The following is a 21,959-nucleotide window of genomic DNA, read 5'->3' on the forward strand; positions in this document are numbered from 1 at the left end:
GCTGCAAGATGGAACCAACTTAGCATCGCTGTTGAGTTTGACAACATGAAATAGTTGCATTTCCTACTTTGTTCCTTGAAAACTGTTCGCTGTTTTTCAGGTTTCTCCAACACCATCATAAATAACCTCTTTATGTCCCTGTAAATTTTAATATGTGCACTATACGGCAGTGGCTGTTCTGCCAGAGCCAGAATTACATTTTCCCCATTTTGTCACCTTGAAGTTTAGCATGATCTCCAACTCGAATATCCAATATTCTTGATCTTCAACGAGGGTGGGCGTGTTCTCGACACAGCAAGTCTCTTTCAGGACCACGCCCGCTGGCTCTAGCACCACCCATCTCACCCGCCTGCTTTTTATTAAAAATGAATTAAATGCTCGTGACACTTTCCATGTGAGAATCCCATTATGCTCGTATGCGTGTGGAAGGCCTGGAAGGTCCCAGAACAGAGCCATAGCAGCACATATAAATTATTGCACATGGAAATAATCTTCTTTTCACTTTAGTGGTGTTCTTTAGAAATGTTTGAAAACTGGATGAATATTATTGAAATTACACAGCTGTACACTGGTTGATCAAATATTGTTAAGAATTATTCAGAACTTGCTGATGTAACTCAATGTTGTAAGCTCATATGAATACTATGACTGTAACTGTGATTTTATCCAATGAATTGGTCATGGCCACCAGCATTAACAAATTAGGGCTCTTTTATTTTAAACTGTTCACCTTTTACACATTGACAGTTAACACAGACAAGCCTTTGTGGTCCCTCTGGCCCGAGACATGGTCAGTGACAATGTGTGCTGGATATCGACTGGGATGGCTTATGGTGGATGGAAAGCTTTCTCTCTCTCTCTCTCTCTCACACACACACACACACACACACACACACACACTTATGCAAGAACGGATACAAAAAACACAGTACAACATATACTAACCATCTAACATAGTCTAACCATCTAATGTAGACATCAACGGAGGAGGGGCTTAAAGTGCATACGGGAACAGAGGAGGGCTTTGCTCACTCCTACAATTTGTAACAACCTTTTAAATTATGAGTGACAGTAATCCTCCACCAAAGCAGTGATCTAAGTGCCACGCTGCATCTTTACAGAAAGCATATCCCCACCATATTTTAGCTCAAACGGCGCCTCGCTTCATGAAATAATGACACTGCATAGTTCACGGGGTTAGTCTTATATATTATTGCGGTACAATGTAGGTTCAAGTCCGGGGTCTAGGCATGAGCCATGGGCAGCAGGATGGCACAGAAAGCATGTAAAGTCCAGTGAGATTAGAGAAATAAATCCAGCATGAGAAAGCACCCGATGCTCTGAATGGAGGTTAATCCACATGAGGAGAGGTGAGAAACAGTACAGGTCCGATAATGACACGATGATGTTCAGTATTCTGGATGCATAGAAGGAGTACGTTTGCCGAAAGCACTCCTGGTCTGGTCTGGGTGACCCGTATGGTCAGTTCCTTGAGCAGAGGCAGAGTAGCTCCAGCTGGGTCGAACGGGTCAATAAGGGGCAAATAGGACTTGTGGATGGGAGGTCCTGACAGGCCCGGGGGCTGGGCGGAGCAGTGCAGCAGGCAGGGTTTGTGTCTGAAAGAGCGCAGGGGTCGGGGTGTGATTAGTGGCGCTGTTCGTGCGGTGCGTGAAAGAGTTGCCGATGGCTGCGGCAGCTGCTGCCACTGCCGCCAGGTGAGCGGGTATGATCTGTGTGGTCAGAGGGTGACACTGGCGCTCCTTCCCCAAAATCAATTTTATCTGGTGGAGACAGGGGAAAAAACAGTTAATACAGCCTTATATGTGCACAGGATAGAGAGAGCAAGGGAACGGTACAATCAAGACATCTCTGCAAAGCTGTCACACAAAGTAAACGTATACTCTAAACCAGGCAGGATACAATTCCTAGTATGTTACGTTTTCACAGCGATACAAGAATGTAATATTCTTTCATTTTAAAAAAAACAAGATGGCTTTTGGTTATTGAATGTGATCTAAAGTTAGAGCAAATAGTTTCCAGGACAGGAGCATAAATCTAAATTAAACTGCTAAAATCAAGACAAGTTTTGCTGTTTGTAAATTAGACAAACTACCAATCCTGCTCGGTCTGCTTGGACCCACATTTTACAACGTTCAAACATTTTATTCAACTGCTGGATAATTAAAATAGGTCCTGCATACCACATCAGAAACTCTTTGTATTTGCTCACTGAACATATTAAATTTACTTTTTCCTGCTTAAGTTTCTGTTTTTGTTTACAGGTTGGTTGTGAGACCAGAGGCCTTTATTATGAAACAGGATTTTATCTTCTCCAGGTAACTTCAGGGTTAACGTGAGATTTCCTGTAATAGAAGGGGGTTCCAGCCCCAAGTTACATTCCAGATTAGTGATCAATAGATATGAAATCATGACCTATTGACTATCAGTTCTCCAGAAAATAGCATCAATTCTCAGAGCTCTGCATGGATAGTGGACGTTTTTTTTCCCAGATGAAAAAAAGTAAAAATTTATTCCTTGATATTTTTTCCTCTGTTGGCTGGGAACTATTTTTTGTTGGATAAGCATGAACGTGATCCTAAAGCTGGACATCTATTTGCACCTCCTGAATTTGCACATTGACTAAAGTCTAATTATATGGTAAATGGTAAATGGCCTGTATTTATATAGCGCTTTACTAGTCCCTAAGGACCCCAAAGCGCTTTACATATCCAGTCATCCACCCACACATTCACACACTGGTGATGGCAAGCTACATTGTAGCCACAGCCACCCTGGGGCGCACTGACAGAGGCGAGGCTGCCGGACACTGGCGCCACCGGGCCCTCTGACCACCACCAGTAGGCAACGGGTGAAGTGTCTTGCCCAAGGACACAACGACCGAGACTGTCCGAGCCGGGGCTCGAACCGGCAACCTTCCGATTACAAGGCGAACTCCCAACTCTTGAGCCACGATCGCCCCCTATATAATGAAATATTCAATATTAATTCATCAGATTCTCCCAAAGTTTAATGATAGAGTTGTGATATTGATAACTTCCACATTCTGCATTTATGCTGGATTTCTTTTGTGGCTTAGAATGGGGTAAACGTTATTAAGCTAATAGAGCTCTTCCAGTATCACTGACCAAACTGTTTAAAGGTCTCACACATTCATACAGCAATAGGCTAAATAAACTAAATGTGCAGTGCTTTTCCTCTCACACGCTCACACCGCTGTTCTCTCTACAGCCGCTGTGCTACTTCCAGTCTGTATCCTGTGTTTAAGCTCCTTATATTTTTCTAATATTCCAGTTTTATCTTCCTTTGTAAAATCCGCTGCTCTGCTGCCAGGAGGCAGAGCTGAAGTGGCTGGAGTTGAAGATGCTAAGATTCTAGTTTGAACGACAAGGAGAGACAGGATTTTCAGAAATGAGAGTATCAGAGGGGCAGCTCAGGTCGAGCGGTTTGGATTTAAAATTAGAGAGGCAAAGCTGAGATGGTCTGAGCAGATACTGAGCAGGGAGAGCAAGTATGTTGGGCAAAGGACATTAATTATGGAGCAAGGAAGGGTCATGGAGCTACAGCGATGGAGAACAAGCAGAGTGGGTGAGACAGAGGCAGATGATGTGCTGTGGTGTCTGCAACATACTCAAACTCTAAACTGGGATAAACTTAACTGTAGTAAATAAAATGCATATAAGCAGAAAACTGACAGGCTGTGAGATGAGGCAAGAGACTTCAATGGGGCATCAAACAGGTGTCAGAAATCAGCTGCTAATTGAAACAGTTTTGGCATTTGCCACAGCTGAGATGAGAGTGTGTCCAATATTGTTGAGCCGTGTTATCATCAACTCAACCTATTCAACTTACTAACCAGTTCTGCAGACCTAATAATGAGAATAATTCAGTGGCAGTGTTTCGTATAATCGAGATTATGTCCAAAAATGAGATAACTGCTTTAATAATATACTCTCACAGTTTTAACAGAGAAGGAAAATGACTAAAAAATGGAATTAAAGACAGAATATAAAACTCATGATGTGACAGGGACACAAACAGTGTCTGACCTCCAAGAAAAGCCTAAAAAAAGGGTTTAAAGGTCACCAAAGTTATCTGGCTTAATCTTCTGTATCAGTATTCTCATGGCACCAGTATGGCAGCACTTGTCATGGATTATCAATCACTGATTCAGGCACCGAAGCCCTGTGGGATGCATTCTTTACCCTGTGCTCATCAGAGAAGCTCCTCTCCGTTAACTCAGTCAATGATGGGTTTCAGAAAAAGTCATTTCCCCCACACTGGTAACCCCCATGCTTCGTCTCAGCAAACAGTGGGTGTGATGAATGCGCTTTTCTGGTGCCTCTTTTGTAAGATGAAAAGTTCGGCTGTCCTTTATCTTCCCCACTTTGATTCCATAGGGCTCATTATTGCATGCTGCTAATCATGTGTCATATGACACTCAAAAATCCTTTAGCAGTTGTCTCAACTCGCTGGGAGTGCGAGAGAGATCGAGTTTTCTACAAAATGCCAGAAAGTTAAACAATGACCTCAAGAAAGTACTTGAAAGTTTTCTTTTCAGTGCATTTCTCTTACTCTGCGGTTTGTCAGCTTGCCTGACTCTAATATGAACTGCTGTGATGCTGAAGACCACAGTCTGGGGCACTCCAAATAAGTTAAAACTGACATTTACAATCAAGTCTAAACAGCGTTCAACGCGAGCCTGCCTTCCACCTCCAGCACGCTGGCTCAGAAAAGCCTTCAGCCGTGCCATTTTTGTCAATAAAATATCAAGTTTTCAAATTAAATGGCATCGCACACTGTCACAGGTTTTTAATAAAAGCTGGATAAGGGGTGATCCTGTTATGAGAGCTGACATTGAGTGTTGGTTTGTTTTCTGTTCTTTCCCACAAAAACAAAGTACGACAACAAGAAGCTGCAGCACCTGGAAGAGGTTAGAAAAGGAGAGAAAGACAAAGGATCTACAAAGTGCTGCTCGTGGGTTGATGAGTCGGTCTTCCAGGAGCCCATTAGCTGGGAGTCACTTTGCCTGTTGTGTTGATACCGATGGCCTTTCTAACAAAGCAGGATCAACATACCCCGAGGGGTTAGTTGGAGATTAATGGGGTAGTAAGGTGTGCTGAGCCCAAAGCCAGAGATTTCACGATAACAGCTTTATTTATTTGCCTGGCTAGGTCACCATGGTGACCTATGTTAAGCATGTGACATGGTCAAGAGCGGGTTCTGCTCATAGTTTTGTGCAATATGTTTTTATTTTATTTTACAGGGAGCTTGATGGGCTGCCGTTAGTAACACTGCTAAATAAAGCCATGCAGTAAAATCTGAGCAGCACAAACTGTCTGGAATTTGCATGCATTCGGTTGGTGATGCAGAAAATTCCCAATCTGCTGCCACGTCTGTTCTATGCTGCTGAAGTCGCAGCCACAAGAGCACAGATTAGAAAAATCAATTAGTCTATTATTTGTTGCAGAGAACATTCAGTCAATAACATTTATTTCACTTTAATCTTGTGAAAAACTAGATGAAGTGTTTTGACACCTTTGTCATTGGGCTAAAGGAGTGCGTCAGACCTGAACGCACTTTGTAGCTTTCACACCTTTAATATGCAGCTATCATGTATCAGAAATAAACAGCAGCACTGACAGTGGCAAAATCCATATATTAACTTGTGAATTCACAGGATTAACCATTTTCTGCCAGCACGACTCGATTTCCTTCTTTTTCATATATATATATATATATATATATATATATATATATATATATATATATATATATATATATATATATATATATATATATACACATACATACATACATACATACATACATATATATATATATATATATATACATACATATATATATATATATATATACACACACATACATATATATATATATACATACATATATACACATATATATACACACACACACACACACACACACTATATATACACATCTATATACATATATACATCTAGCCCGAATAAAAAAGAGAGCAATTTTTTGATTGATGTTTTGTTTCCTTTACAATATTATACTTTAATGTATAATATTGTAAAGGAAACAAAACATTAATCAAAAAATTGTTGAAAAACAAATTACAACATTGTATAAAAATTACAATCATCAACTCAAATACTTGGTTCTAATTGAACAGAAATTTCTATGAACTTGTAAGAACTGTGTAGGACATGAATCAGTCTGTGTCAGATCCTGAATTTGAAATTTCCACTGAAGTCACGGGTAAGAGACAAGTGGAACCAAGATCTAGGCCATTTGCTTTTTGAAGTTTGCAAAGACTGCTAAATTTTGCCAGCAGTAGTTCACTCTTTGCAACATAGTACGCTGTTCTAAACAGATTTTTCAGGTTTATTTTTAGTATGTTATTTGCAATTGGTGTTTGTTCTGGGAAAGATATTGCAGACTGAGCAATAATGCATTTCTTGCATTTCTCATGGGTTCTAATGGGGGCCTTTCTTAAAATGACTGGTCCCAGTAACAAAGGCGCTTGTGGACTCAGAAATCGAGAGAAAACCAACAACACACCCGGCAGAACATTATGTTATTTACACGGGTGCACATAAGTGGTCCGCATGTGCGCATTCGCTGTCAAAATAAAAGACGCGCACCAGATAAGAAGTTGCAACGCGCGTTTGCGTCCATATAAAAGGCTGTTTTTGTCCGCTAGAGTGGGATTTTCACAGCACATTCTGCACCACATCTCTGTGCGTTCATCATTTGTTTGAAGCCAGCTCACCTCCTGCAACCACTTTTCCGAGAATACGCGCTTCTTTTGTGGTTCGGACTCCTTCTGACATTTCTTTGGAGGTGGAGGAATATCACAGTAATTGCTTAAAGGAGCTTCTTCGACATCTTTAAGAGTTCTAAACAAATGTCTGTCCTCCTCCTGAAAATCTTATGTATGCAAACACGCGTTGCAACTTCTTATCTTGTGCGCGTTTTTTATTTTGACAGCGAATGCGCACCTGCGGACCACTTATGTGCAGCCCTGGTTATTTAGCTCGTCATATTGCAGCCACAGAAATTCTTTTGTCCATGAAACCATAAAGCTGCACTTTCTTTTTGCCTTATAGTCTGATTTGTCATAACTTTTCCGTTTTGTGGTAAGCTTTTCTTTGGCTGTCACTTCTTCACCCTGACCTGTCTTATTTGGCTCAGCAGAACTAAAATATATACCCTGCTGCTTTTACACACACACACATAAGCTCAGCAATTCTCTGCGCGATCAACCTCTCGTATGTTTAAGCTTGCTGCGGGAGATTTCACTTGTCATGTTTGCATAGTAAGCTAACGATTGATGAGACGATGTCAGAGGAATTGGTGCGCAAATTATCATCACTCACCAATCAGTAGGCCTACTGTCGCTCTCTATACACAGTTCGCGCGATTGCAAAGTGAAAGCAAAAAAACAAGCGCAAATTCAAACGCGATTTCAATATGTCACATATTGACAGTGGCTCATCGATGCCAACGACATAATTACCCAGCTACATTTCCGAAAGAATGCAAAAGCATTGACATATATTTTTCCTTCCTACAATAGCTCGATGGGCAGGGCAGAGATAGATTTTGGTAGCCCGACTGGAAAAATAGATTTTGCGAGCCCTGTATCTGATTGAGGAATCACTCATCTTTGGAAAAGAGAGTTTATTACAGAGAAATGGCTCTTTCCAAAATAAAAGCTATACTATACGCTTCTTCTGGGCTATATTCTCAGCAGCATATTGTAGCGGGTCAGGGCTGTTCGGGGTTCTGTTTGTACAGTTCTGTTTTGTTTATGTTGCCATAGTGACGGGTGACGCCCTCTCGCTGCGACGGTGTGTCCTTCCGGGGTCAGAGGGCGCCTTGTGTGTTGTTGTTGCTGTGCGGTTGCCGCGCTGAGCAGTTAGCTAGCGGCAGTGTTCTTCTGCAGATGTCAATAAACGGCTGTGCTCCCTGGCTAGCTCACGGGAAGCAAGACCAAACGACACCTCCGTCTCCTCCTTGTCTGAGCTCGCCACATTGGTGTCAGAAGTGGGATGATGGTGGCACCCCATGTTCTGACCCGAGTGACTTTTCCCCCGCCGGTCGTGACCGGTCGGTGCGCCAAAAGAAGGCACCTGGACATTTGGAGGACTTTGTGTGGGGTAATGGGGTCGTCGGGGACGACTGACCCCTTAGGTGGGGCTATGTAGCGGGTCAGGGCTGTTCGGGGTTCTGTTTGTACAGTTATGTTTTGTTTATGTTGCCATAGTGACGGGTGACGCCCTCTCGCTGCGACGGTGTGTCCTTCCGGGGTCAGAGGGCGCTCTGTGTGTTGTTGTTGTTGTTGCTGTGCGGTTGCCGCGCTGAGCAGTTAGCTAGCGGCAGTGTTCTTCTGCAGATGTCGATAAACGGCTGTGCTCCCTGGCTAGCTCACGGGAAGCAAGACGAAACAACACCTCCGTCTCCTCCTTGTCTGAGCTCGCCACAATATTAAACATATCAGGTCCCCATAAGGAGAATCATGTGCTAACGGCTGTCTAAATGACTCGGGTAAAGTTTGTAGCATGCATGCTTGTTGTTTTTGTCTGCTTCCACTTGTCTTTGCACTAGGATGATGTCTGTGTAAATGTGCAGTCATATTCGTTGTGTTCCCACTAGTGCTGTCAGCGTTAATCTCGTTGAAATGACGTTAACGCCACAACACGGCAATCTCCTTTAACGAGCTACCCCTGATCGTGGGGCTAGACGGCCAACACGTTAACGAGCTAACTGCGCTAACACACTAGTTCCCACCCATGTAATTGAGCATTGCGTGGCACATCCAACATACTGTTTTACTTTAGTCCATGATGCGCTTACCTTCAGAGTCATACGTCACATGAAAACCAAAATATTTCCAAACGCCAGATCTGAATGAGGGTGGGGGAGGTTCAATTTGTCATTTTGCAAGGAGAGCTTAACTTCTGTCTCGCTGGCTTGCCATGCGCTCTTCCTTCTGACGATGCTGTCTGTGTTAAGCGCTCAGTGGATCTGCGCTCGACAGTGCAGCCTAGGCGGAGTAGTCGAACGCAGATTCACTGAGCGCAGGGCAAGCTAGCGAGACAGAAGTTAAGTTAATGCTCAATTACATGGGTGGGAACTAGTGTGTTAGCGCAGTTAGCTCGTTAAGGTGTTGGCCGTCCAGCCCCAGGGCGTTAACGGAGATTTGCCGTGTTGTGGCGTTGACGTCATTTCAACGAGATTAACGCTGACAGCACTAGTGGGAACACAACGAATATGACTGCACATTTAAGCTGACATCATCCTAGTGCAAAGACAAGTGGAAGCAGACAAAAACAACAAGCACGCATGCTACTAACTTTACCCGAGTCATTTAGACAGCCGTTAGCACGTGATTCTCCTTATGGGGACCTGATATGTTTAATATGCTGCTGAGAATATAGCCCAGAAGAAGCGTATAGTATAGCTTTTATTTTGGAAAGAGCCATTTCTCTGTAATAAACTCTCTTTTCCAAAGATGAGTGATTCCTCGATCAGCTAGATTTATTTTTTTATTACTTTGTTGTTTCAGCAACATTAAATTTAAAAACTGTACTTTTGAGTTAAAATATATATTTATAATAATATATGTAGAATAAATGACAAATTAAAAAGGCATGAACATTTTTTTTGTATCAAAAAAATATTGAACCGTGACACCAAAGTATCGAACCGAACCGTGAATTTTGTGTATCGTTGCACCCCTTATATATATATATATATATATATATATATATATATATATATATATATTTAAAGATCTGCATCACTTTTTCCTCTATGTCCAAAGCAAGCAACACTTCAGTCCATTTTTACAGAGACTGAAATGACACGACAAGCACAACTTTTTTTAAGGTGGATTAACAAAGCAAGCTGATAACCGCCGTTGTGGTAACCACAATCTCAAACTGGGTTGTTAACACAAAGCTCGGTTGGTCAGGGTCACATGTATCGGTCTATAAGCTGAGCTTTGATTGCTGCAACCTGCCATTGTTACGCTTGGTAGTAATGTGCTGTGTAAACACCTAAATCGATACAAAAAAAATGAATGGCACACAGATATTCCATAAAACACATGTAATACATAATAGTCTGTTAACGTCAAGGCAGAAACATTCAGTTTCTACAGCTCGACCTGCGTCTGCTTGTAGAAGACTTCCTTTATTTGTATTCCAGTAATTTCAGGTACAGTAAGTGTTATTCACCATTTATCAGCTGTAACTCTTATCAGTCAATAACACCACCACAGAGTAGCATTATGAGACAAACATGTAAAGCATGTTAGATCAGGTAGTTGCAGTTACTTCTTTTCTGCTCTGACTATTAACCAGAATCAGTTTATACCGAGATTTGTTTGAGTAAAAATGATAAAAGTTCCTCTAACCTGGAGCACAAATGGAGAAAAACTGATATGTTATCACATGATTAGTGTTTTACTGTGAATATAAATTAGAAATTCCCACAAAGAAATGAAAGGTGTACGCTGTAAGTTATATTTCCTAAATTTAGGATCGGCCCAGAAAATTGAAGTTGGTGTATCTCTGCTAAAAAACCCAGGGCTAAATCTGGCTAAATACTGCTTTGTAACGCAGCAGTCTGGACCCGTGTTGCTGATAAGATAACAGAGGTGTGCAGTGACTCACCGGCTGCTTGGTCTGGCCTTTCTGTGGTTTGCTGTAGGGGCTATATTTCGGTTTGGCTGGTTTACCTGCTGCTCGGTCTTTATGACGCCGGCTGCTGATGTGCTGGAAATGAGAGACAGATTCAAAACGAGTCACACTTTAATGTTGTCCTTTTACTGCGGTTATTCCAATATTAAAATGACTATTAAGTCATTTGTTTTTCTGACTTAATCATTAAACAACCTCCAACACACAGAGCAGGGAGTCCTCTTCATGCTCTACTGAAAAATATCCACATTCAGTTTCATAACAATCTGTCTGAGACAGCCTCTTACCCTAAAACTGCAGTACCGCAGCAATAAAATGTGCAAATGTGGTAAAGTGTTTTGAATGTGTGCACCAATCTGTTAATGTGAACATGGTTTGTACTTGTACAGAAACAGTCAAATGAAAATAGATTGGGAGGCATCACTCGGGGAACAGAAAAGGAGGTACAATAACCAAAAACATACCTCTTGACTCATGGCAAAAGATCTTACAGCTTTATGGTTTTCACACCTGTGGTGAAAATGTCTGCACTTCTATCGCTGCAAGTTACACTGCAGAGCTTTTTACTAAATGCCACAGTATATCCCATTGTTAAATACAATTCATTTTGAAACCCTTGGAGATTCGGGCCAGATCTGAATAAACCAATAAAACAGAAGACAGAGAATTACAGTCTGACCTAAAGCCAGCAAATTCAGAGTGGGTACATGCTGACAACAAAAGGAAAATTTCTGGCTGTGTCTAAATTTCACAAGTCCTTGCAGTGGGCTTAACAATCATACTTTTCTTCTGCTTTCAGCTCTAACTAAAATGTTTCATGCTGGATTCTTTTCACAGAGAATTGCTGCTGTTCAGAAGTACTCAGCAAAAGTCCTCGCATGAAAAATTCATACAAATCCCGTCTGTCTTCAGGGAGAGAACTCGAGGTTAGCTCAGACTAAACAGAGTGGTCTTCAGCTACTGTAGAAGACGTTCCCCACATGACAGAATGATCAGCACTACAAGAAAAGAAGATTTGCACAGCGTCCCGCAGGAGCTATAAAGATACACACGAAGCTATTTCAGTCACAGTTGCATCTTTGTCACCTCTTATCGTACCTCACTTAATCTAAAATTAAAACAGGCAACTCCTTGACCGCACACTTTAACCAGCTTTTTTTATAAAAATTTTTAAGGATTTCCGCATTCATAAAGACCTCAGACAGATATCCAACAGGAATAAAGGCAAAACTCATTACTAGTTGCTCTTAAAATCCAGTCTGACTCGTACGTGACCTTATATAAGTTCGTTTTCAAAGAGGAACAAAATACCATTTTTCAGATTCAGACATTCAAACATCACAGAATAATAATAAAATAATCCTCAACTGAAAGAAACATCCATAAGCGGCAGGTTCATATCTCGAGGCGAGGATGAATTTGCTCTCCCAGCAGCTGCAGGTAACTGCAAGTTTTATAGTAATATGTTTAAAATAATAATGTGCTTTCCTGCCTTCATCTGCAGTCTCAGATGGCACTGAAAAACAGACACTCACACCTGCGGCCAAGTTAAAGATCACCAATTAACCAAACAAGGACTTGTTATTTAATATATTCAGGTTTAAGATTGGTAGATGACAGGACTGCATTTCACACCAAGACACCCTGAAACAGCCAAGCACATTCTGCTTGTTGAACCAACGCTGCCTGTGTTGGTTGGGGTATGTTTGTCACATGGAGGATAAGAAGCTAGCTGTGGACAGCTAGCTCAGAGCACCATAAAAAGTCAGTCATCCCAAGCTATGTTTTAAGAAGGACAAAGGAAAAGCTCTTCCGCTGCCTGGTGATCTTTGGAGAGGTCAGGTCACTGCAGAGAGGATGCGCCCTGTGGCAACCACCTAAACCAGGACCTCCCAATTGATTTGCACCAACTGTAACACAGACTTCATGCGTCAGCCTGCAGTGCAGTAGCAGATGGTGTCAAGGCCCAATGACCATCTCGGTTTCTTAAGTCTGAGATGCCAATGGTAATTATTTTATAGTCGCAGTTTTCCCAGAGTTTCTCCCTCTCATACTGTGTTTATGAGATGTGTTTGTACTGTGTTTGTTTCCCGTCCTCGTATATCTTTGTTTAGAGTTGGTATTCATGTCTGCTTTGGTTGGTTCCTGTTTTCCTTCATGTCCTGTGTCACTTTTGCTTCCTTTCTGTCTTCCCCTGATTCCCTGACTGTTTTATCCTGTTGTTAATTGTGATCACCTGTTTTCCTCTCCCTCCTGTTTCTCATGAGTAATCAGTCTGCTGTGTACTGTATGTAAAGCCTTGTTTCCTTTTGTCCTTGTCGAGCTGTCTGCGAATGCTTCTCCATGCTACCTTGCTTACTATTTATAATCTGAGTTCTTGTGTTTATCTTCCAGGATTTTCTGCTCTTCTGTTGTGTCTTTGACCTTTTTTCAGCTGAAAGTAGTTTGGTTTTTGTTTGCGTTATCTGCATTCTGTGTTTCAGATCTTCAACAGTCCATATGACACTGTAGGCACAAGGAGAAAATGGAAGCTACGCACAACAAACTGACGAGGAGAGTCAAACCACTGACACTAACCACAATACCACTGTGGTACCCTTAGTGAAAGGCAGTCATAGAAAAATTGCACTTACAAGTTCTAATGTTTGTGTCAGTTTTCCAGTCTAGCCATCCTCCTTTCCCCTAAACTGTGAAATGACTCATTTGGATACACATTTATTCAATCAAACATATTGTTTTTACTTTAACTTATTATATATCCTCCCCCAGTCTGATCTAATAAAGTCACAATGGCATTAAAGAAAGTGGTAAACCTCCAAACAGACCTTTTTTTAATAATAGCAATGAAAATATGAAGCTAAGTTTCATTTAGCTATTGTATGTCATGCACTGGGTTTTATTTCCATTTCCAAATGCAGGGAATGTGTTTGACAGATATGGAAATAAAATCAATCCTTTCACAAATTAGAATATTTCGAGACTGCTCCCTCAAAAGCCAAATGATTCACTGAATAATAAAAAAAAGACGTTGATGACTTTTAATTTTCTTTGATATTTATAATGCACGATGAACATGATGAGTAAAATGCCATATTATTATAAAAATTTTGATTTAATGTCAGTCTAATCCGTATCCGGCTTTGCTTGTTTAATAAGATCTTGTGATCAATTTTACACAGAAATCCATTTTCCAGTTTACTACTGAGCGAGTGTCTCGGGCTCCGTTTATATCTCTCACCTGTTTTAGCTGAGTCTCTGAGTTGACGTGCACGTCACATGTCTCACAGTAAAACGTTTTGTTCTGCAGGCCTGTGGATGATTTGGAGGATGTAGCCAGTTTGCTTTTGACTCCTGCTCGAGGAAAAGACTTGATGGAACCCACACCGCTCCTGGCCTCGAGCATCGTCTTGTGCTTCGTACCTGCAGGTTCAAACAGGAAGCAGTTTAGTCAGTACATGAATCTGACTCAACAGAGGCCACCTGAGGAAAAGGGGTCAACTTTTATATTATCCTTATGTCACAGATCAAAGTAAGTGAACAGTCCTATTAAACGCACTGAAAGTTGACCTTTTGACCAAATACTCCTCAGGGCTAGAGAGTAAGGGCCCGGTTGTATGTCACTCCCTGGAACGATACCTCCCCGAGCACTTAGCTACAAGGGCCAAGACTGGTTCACTGGTTCAACCAAAAACTCTTCTGAACTTGTTTCAGTTTCACTCAAACAGAAGCTCAAGTCATCAACACAGATGTCACTAATATGGGGCACTTATGCAGTAAATTAGCATGTTAAGCTGTTCATTATTCAGCAGGAAATCACTACATTTCAAATTGAAATGATTTTTGGGCAAACCTCTGGCAAACGATGCAACCGCTATTTGAAAGCCATTCGTTTAATCCAGATATATTTAGGTCCAGCTCTTGTAGCTCCGTGGTGTAATCCAACAGGTTGAAGAGCTAAAAGAAGGAGATCCAAGTTTATGCAAAACTGTCACTGCCAATTGAACTCAAGCACTGAACCCAAAGACGGACTTTTCCTTAATCAAAAGCAAACGGAATATTTTAGCTTTTACAACTGCTTAAAAATACTGTTGACAACAATGGGCTGCAAAGCTGGTCGAATGTTTATGAGATGACCAAATACTCTGTAATGAAGAAGCTTGATTTGTGTGAATTCGTGTAGAGCTTTGTGGTCACTTGTGAAATCCAGCTGCCCGATGAGTATTTCAGTAAGTGTTCGGTGTTTTCATGGTGGAGAAACTGTTTAGAAATCTTTATTTGACTGTTTTATGTTGTTGAAACTTTAATGAAAAAGTCAATGTTTAAAACAAAGATATCGCAGGCAGAAGCAGAGGAACAACCTCAGACTGAAAGCAAAGATGACTCAGTGTACTGTCATTTCCCTGTGTTGTGTCTGTGTGTTTGTGTGTGAATGCAGTATGAGAAATTTGTTTGAAACAATGACTGCTTTGTTTTCAAAAGCAAGGATGTCTCACAATACCTGATTAAAGTTTGATAAAAGGTTCCTATGGAAACTACAGAAGGATAATTGAAGAATTGTGTTTTTTCAAGCCCCGGAATGATTGCTGAAGACAGCGGAGATAACTCTACAATAACGACAAACAAACGCTTGAACACTGAAGGAACCCAGCAGATAACAACCTTCCCCACAAAAAGCACTGACTCACTGAAAAAATTATTTCAACACAGATGCTGTCATGGAAATTTCACAACATGGAATGAAATAATCATGCAGAGTCCGTGTTCACTGAGAAAAACACAACCAGCAGGTAAACACCTCATTCGTACAGCAGAGCCAACCTTACTTTTGTTTTGTTTCAAGTTTGGGGGAGAAAAAAAAGGTCTGTCATCCACTCAAACTCTCCACGTTTGCGGCAAATCTTGGCACACGTCTCTCACCGCTATTGTGAGCCTCCAGCTGTGACGCGGAGTTGACTGCCACTTTGCAGAGGGAGCAGTAGAGAAGACGGCGAGCTTTCTCCTCCTCCGTTTCTGCGTCTGTCTCCGCTTCGGGTTCGGCATCGGGCTCCGGGAGGTCGGGTTCTGACGGGGAATCTAGCTTTGAGTGCCCCTCGTCTCCCCCAGCAGCTGAGGTAGTCTCTGGGGCTGCGGCCGCCGTGCTGCTCGGCACTGTCAGCGAGGCCACAGGTGCTGGCGACGGCGTGGTAGGGGTCGCCAAGGATGCCAGGGGTTGTGCTGTTCTGAGCACGGGGGAAAGCGCTAGGGGCGCTGTTCCAGGGAGGCCATCTGTAGAGAGAAATAAATCACACAAAGAAATGTCTTTGGTTTGAATCATATTGCTCCATCCATCATTCACGGACAGAAATGTTTTATTCATGTGGTGTTCACCCAACAGGTGGCTTAATGTGTTTTTATTGAGACTTCACAGGATCATTTCTATTTTTATTTGTTTGCTTTATTAAAGAACATAACATGAAATATTGATCTAAAGTAAAAGAGGTACTGCTGTACACTGCTATGCAGCCCATGTCTGCAGTGCTGCCCTACTTTTTTTGCCTCTGTCTCTCTCTCTTCTCCTTTTCTATGTTCATGAGCTTTGTTTCTTTTCTCTATCCTATTGCGTGCCGTGTCCAGCCAGAAATCAGTCTCAGTGTGCCATCCTTAAGGATAACACCCTTTGCACAATATACACAAACTAGGGATACATTGTTAGAGTATCTCCTAACTCCTAACAATATTTCATAACTCATTAAACTGGAACTAGTTCAGCACTAGTATTGACTGATACTTGAAGGCAAGGCATCTGTATCATATTGCAAATGGAAAAAGCTGCATCTAAAAACCACGGTGAGAGGGGGACTCTGCAGATATGTATTCATGAGCTGTTTCAGGTATTTAAGATGATCAGCTGTGTAATCAAACTGTCTGCCCTTCACTGTTTGTGTGTCGAGGCCATATGTGTGTTTTATAAATTAAGAACATGAATTTATCACAGCTCAATCTTCTTGTCACAATTAGCCACGCTGTGAATTTCATTCATGGCAGGCCTAATTATATTCAGACATGAACAGTGCTACTCGCAGTGGTAGACGGTGTAGATGAGCCGCACGTCATATTTAATAGATTCACCTGAATCACTTTAAAATGATGTCTCTGAAGCTAGCACAGTTCGTTTTGTTAAACGTGCTAAAGCTCGACTCCTCTCTCCTTGCATCTCTTCCACTACTGAGTCTTTGATGAGAGGGACTAACACACATGGAGATGAGGTGAGGAAAGGAATCAAGGATGCACAATCTGAGAAGGTAGGTCAGTGTTTGTGTGCAGCCGTGGGTGTGGCTTTCTTCCACCGGCACCAGGACTGCCGCACATGGCTTCAATCAAGTACTCATCAAGCTGCAGTGTTTATATTCCTTTCACTCACTTCCTGCCAAACTGTTTGCATCACCGGTGTGGTAGCAACTCCTGGCCCTTTTATAAAGATTTTCTTAGTTGTAACTTGGCTCCGTCCTTCTTCACAGCTCACTGCCCGCTCCAGTCTCACACCAAAACAACACCGTTCATGTGCCCGTCCACTCTCCACCAGTTACTCCAGCTTCTTCCCCCTACTTGCTCCTGCTTTGCCAGCTCAAGACTCCAACATGGTCTGTTTTTGGGGCATGCCAGCTTTTAGTTCTAAAACCTCAAAGTATATTCAATTCATGAAAGCCGAGATTTGGAAATGATGGCTTATGATGGCTGGATTCAGATCAAGTTATTTTTTCTATTAATTATATAAACAAAGCTGAACGGTACAAACTATATACAAGCGGATCCTTGAAAAACAAACATCCAAAAGCTTTTCCATCCAGACATGTTCGTTGTTTGGGAGCAGACAGACGTCATTTTGCAAAATCAGCACATATGGAGCGGTTGAGAAGCTACAACATGTTTTGTTGCTAAAACTTGGAGAAACAAACTGCACCGAAAGCAACAGCTCCACAGTCACAACAGCCTTAAACATATACTGCAGATAAACGTGGCAACATGACTTTGGCAACATAAACCCTGCTCGGTTTCGAGACATCTGTCATGAAACAGAATGGAAACGTGCACTTCCAAACACTTGTGCAAGCTGATGCATGTGCATCACCATCCAGTAACACACAGAACGCAAGTGCAAGAGTTTCAAATGGCAGCCATCAGACTTGCTCTTGTCACTTGTTCTAGTGTTTCTCTCAGAAAAACACCATCACACTCACTGGAGACTCTGACATGATAACACAAATAGTGCCCTGAAGGATAAAACAAAAAGAGATTTTAACTGATGAATGAAAGTGACAAGATGTGAACTTCATAGCTGAGGGAATGTGTAACAGTTTACAAGGGTGTCAACCTCAGTTTCACTAAAGGCCACAGTGGGAAATAAGAATCACATGAAGGCACAGACATTTGTTGACTTGCTTTAACTTTATCGAAAGAGTAAACGCAATTGAAGTCCTAAAGTTGTTTAGCCATTATATCATTCAGTCAAGCAAAATAATGATAATGCGTTCTCATTACAATTATACAAGTTGGCTACCATACAGCCAACTCACAACACACCAGCCTGGATATGACTCCTGGGTCATTTATTAAACCAAATGCATCCATCCATCCAGGTGTAAAGCAAACCAGAGAATCTTTTCATTTTGTTCTTGCATGTGTGTCTGAAAGTTTTACACAGTTTGTTTCACAGGCCTGAACATGACAACTCTGTGTGGTACATTTTATTAAAAAAAAAAAAGACCTTTGATTACATAGATTATATGTACCATGCAGCCTTCTGCCACTAAAATAGACTGCTCATAAAATTTAAACTGCCTTTTGCTCCATCGCTTTATCTGAGCTGAATCTCATATTGTGCTGTAGTCAGTTTTTTCAAAACCTCGAACATCAATATGATGGCTCAGATTGTGTTCCTGCAAAACAGAGATGTGTCATAGCAAATACATCACTCTTTCAGGACTGAATATTGTTTCTCAATCGAAGCTTATTTCCAACACTAAACATTTGTTCTTGTTTCTCTCTTTTCTTTTTTTTTGGTCAAAATGTGGGATTATTGCAAATTTTATTTATTTTTTTGTGGATTTTGTGTTACTTTCTTAGCATTTGGAGTGAGAAACTTTCAGACCAACCCTAACACTATTTTGAGGTAATAACCCGAATTTTTGGACAAGCGTCTAGGAACCTCTTGAAATCACCTTTCCCTTTTTCCTGCCTTTTGTGGTAAATATTGCTGATGTCTACAACAACAGACTGCATATAAAAGATGGATTTGGCAACCATGCTGTCGCACACTGTTTTGCTCTGTTACATTTTTGAAACTTTGAGCTGATGTTTTTTTGCTATTGCTATCTTAGCTTGTTAAAACAAGGCATCAGGAGTACGGAGAGGATCCGACTGAGGAGAGGTGCTGCTTTGCTAATCAGAAGATTTGCCTGTCGATGAGCAACGTCATTATCATGTTTACATGATGAAGAATCAACGAGAACAAAAGACGATCAAGTGTTTACTGAGGTTACAGATCAAAGGAGCCGTAGACTTCTTTATGATCATTCTTTTTGCAAACACAGTAGTTATCCACTGCTGCCAAATGATTTCACTCTTTACATGTGGAACTGATATCCATTTTTCATATACAGGGTGTGCTTACAATTAGGGGGACCAAAACATTAAAAGTTATATACAGACTAGATTAAAAATTTTCAAAGGAGTGAATTGAGCTCTGAAGGACTAAGTTTGATGTCTCTGATTTACACAGTCAGCTCTTCTGGTTGTTTTTAGCTTAGTCTCTGTAAAGACGGACCCAACACACTGTTACGATTATGGGTTTTTAATAGCACTTTCACAGGTTGAGCCTCTCTGTTCGCAGCTTGTCTCGGCACACACATCTCCTGCTCCAGTCTCCGGCTTCACTATAAGAAAAGAGACGTCTTATTAAGCAGATCGTCACCACCTGTGGCCTCACCTGCCTTCCCGGCACCGCCCGCTTAAGGTCTCTGTACCACCCCTCCCCTGCAGCTGAGCCAGGGACCACACCTCCACCACAGTCTCTAAGCTCAGTAACCAGGAATATAAATTTTATTGCTATATATTAGTACAGCCCAACACTGTAAATATACCACATTCTTCTGAACATGGAAAAACTTAAGTATAAAATGAAGACTAAAGCAAAAGAAAGAAAGTATTAAAGTTTAAAATAAAATGTTTACTTCATCGGCACAAAAACTGATTCAAGCCGTACAATCAGACTCAAAAGAACACACATGACTTTCTAGACCAAAGGCAAGAAGATCTGATTTCTATCTAAGGTGTTAAAATTGCTCCAAGATGAGTTGTTCAGGCGATTACTGATTACATGCCAGATCAGGCACATAAATATGAAACAAACTATGCAAGCAGTCGCACCTCTAATCTGCTATTTGTATGAGAGATCACATTAACGTGTACAAAGAGGCTGCTGAAAGACATGTCTGATATTTTTAGGAACAAACACAGCAGCAGATCAATATATTTGACTCCTAAAACAACATCACGTGTCACAGTATGGAATACAGAAGACTGCTGCCACATCTGCGAAAATGAAATTTTGCCTTGGCGGCTCCGTCTGATCGATGCCAATGCCTCACAGTTCCCCGCACTCCAGTGTCACAAAATGAAGATCAGCCAGCCAGGAGAGCAAATCAATAGTGAATTATGTCATGCTATTTTTGTGGGCCATTATATATGGTTCTTATTTATCCCAGTGGAGATGTCGCCAGTTGGCGCCACAAAACTCTCCGAACGTACATTGTGACTGAGATCGCTCAAGCCAAAGGTTACAAAATATATCAGAGTTGAAAGCAGCAGACCTCCAGCAACAGAGCTTTATATGCTTTACATCTAAAATGATTGCATCAGGTGAATACTGCGTATAATTAGTGAGTGCTGAATGGTTTCTAACTGTAAATTTTAGACAGTACACTTTTGTCCATTAAAGTATTGATTGGAAACCGCACTAATTTTCCTGGCATTGACTGTATTCATGCAGCATGTCTGTCTTCTCTGAACCACCAACAAAACCACAGACCACTCCATGAATCTACTTCTCCACAGCCACAAGGAACATCTATTTTTAAAATTGTGATTTTTTTTTTTTAAATAAATGCTTCATCCAACCACTTTTCTCCACATTTTCACAGTTGTCCAAAGTGGCAGCCAGCAAAGCAAAGTGGCCAATATTTCCTTCCCCTGAGCCACATCTCTCAGCTCTTGCTGGGATGTGTAGTCCTTGGGGTGTTTGCTGCCTGAAGGCTTTTCTTCTTCTCCTTGAACATGCCTGGAACACTTTTGCAGGAAAGCATCTGAGAATCCGCTCAATCCTGAAGCACCTGACAGCATTACCTTACTAACAGGGTTTTTGCACACCAACTGAACACTGTGCAGAGAAAAGCCTCTAATTTTACAATGCTGTGTTGCATTTCCTCCTAATTTTACAGAAAAATGAACAAAATGAGGGGATTTAGAGCAAAATAGGGGATTTTAGAATTTATATGATTGTTGTTGATCTTGCTGAAGAAAGGGAAAAAAAAAAGTAGGAAAGTTAATTTTATACTTCTGGATTCAGAGCTTTAGAAATCATCTTTCCTATTTTACAAGGAAAAATGCTTAGTGTAGCATCCCAGTCAGCCATTTTCTGCTGGTGTTCAACTTCCACGCCATTTCAGTATCCTACGAAAACTATTGGCGCGTTCTTGTTTCCATGGTGCCAAATCCTGCCATTCTGTAAAAGCTGCTTGCGTCTTCTTAGCATTGTTCCTGCACAACAGTGCACCGTGGGTAAACATGTTATTTTTCCACTGAGCAGATTTAATGTCATAAAAGATCACATTTCAACCTGAACCACACACAGCCAAGCAGCTTTCAGCGCCTAAAGAGAACCAACAAATGACAGGGCAATCTTCAGTCACATGCCGGGGCGGTATTTGACGCCGTGAGATGAGAACACATTGAAGCTATTTTTTCTCGGGCGTCTGCTCTGAAGCCGTACACTGTTTGAAACTCATTACAGCTGCTCAGACCTTTGATCTCATTCTTTGGTTTTGATTAGCTCGTGACTGACAGATTGACACTGAAACTAAAAGCTTTGCCTGAGACTGGATTTATTCTTTACCCCGGCAGTCTAACCGAGCCGCTGACAACTCAGAACCAATCTGCTTATCAATCTCACACTCTTCAGACTCCTTCGCGTATAAATAACAC

At 41.4% G+C, this 21,959-nt stretch overlaps 1 protein-coding gene across 2 annotated transcripts in view; it reads right to left on the minus strand.

Annotated features, from left to right (window-relative positions):
* Window positions 1-693: 693 nt before the first annotated feature.
* znf385d (zinc finger protein 385D) overlaps window positions 694-21,959 on the minus strand; it is a 101,103-nt gene continuing 79,837 nt past the window's right edge. For both annotated transcript variants that reach the window (XM_082550300.1, XM_082550301.1), the window contains exons 5-8: window positions 15,639-15,986; window positions 13,960-14,141; window positions 10,695-10,796; window positions 694-1,781 (exon numbers count right to left, since the gene is read on the minus strand). In XM_082550300.1, coding sequence (XP_082406426.1) covers window positions 1,530-1,781; window positions 10,695-10,796; window positions 13,960-14,141; window positions 15,639-15,986 — 884 coding nt within the window. In that variant the 3' untranslated portion in view covers window positions 694-1,529. The remainder of the gene's footprint in view (window positions 1,782-10,694; window positions 10,797-13,959; window positions 14,142-15,638; window positions 15,987-21,959) is intronic.

Source organism: Aulonocara stuartgranti (assembly GCF_965226115.1).
Source record: "Aulonocara stuartgranti genome assembly, chromosome: 11".
Taxonomy (NCBI): domain Eukaryota; kingdom Metazoa; phylum Chordata; class Actinopteri; order Cichliformes; family Cichlidae; genus Aulonocara; species Aulonocara stuartgranti.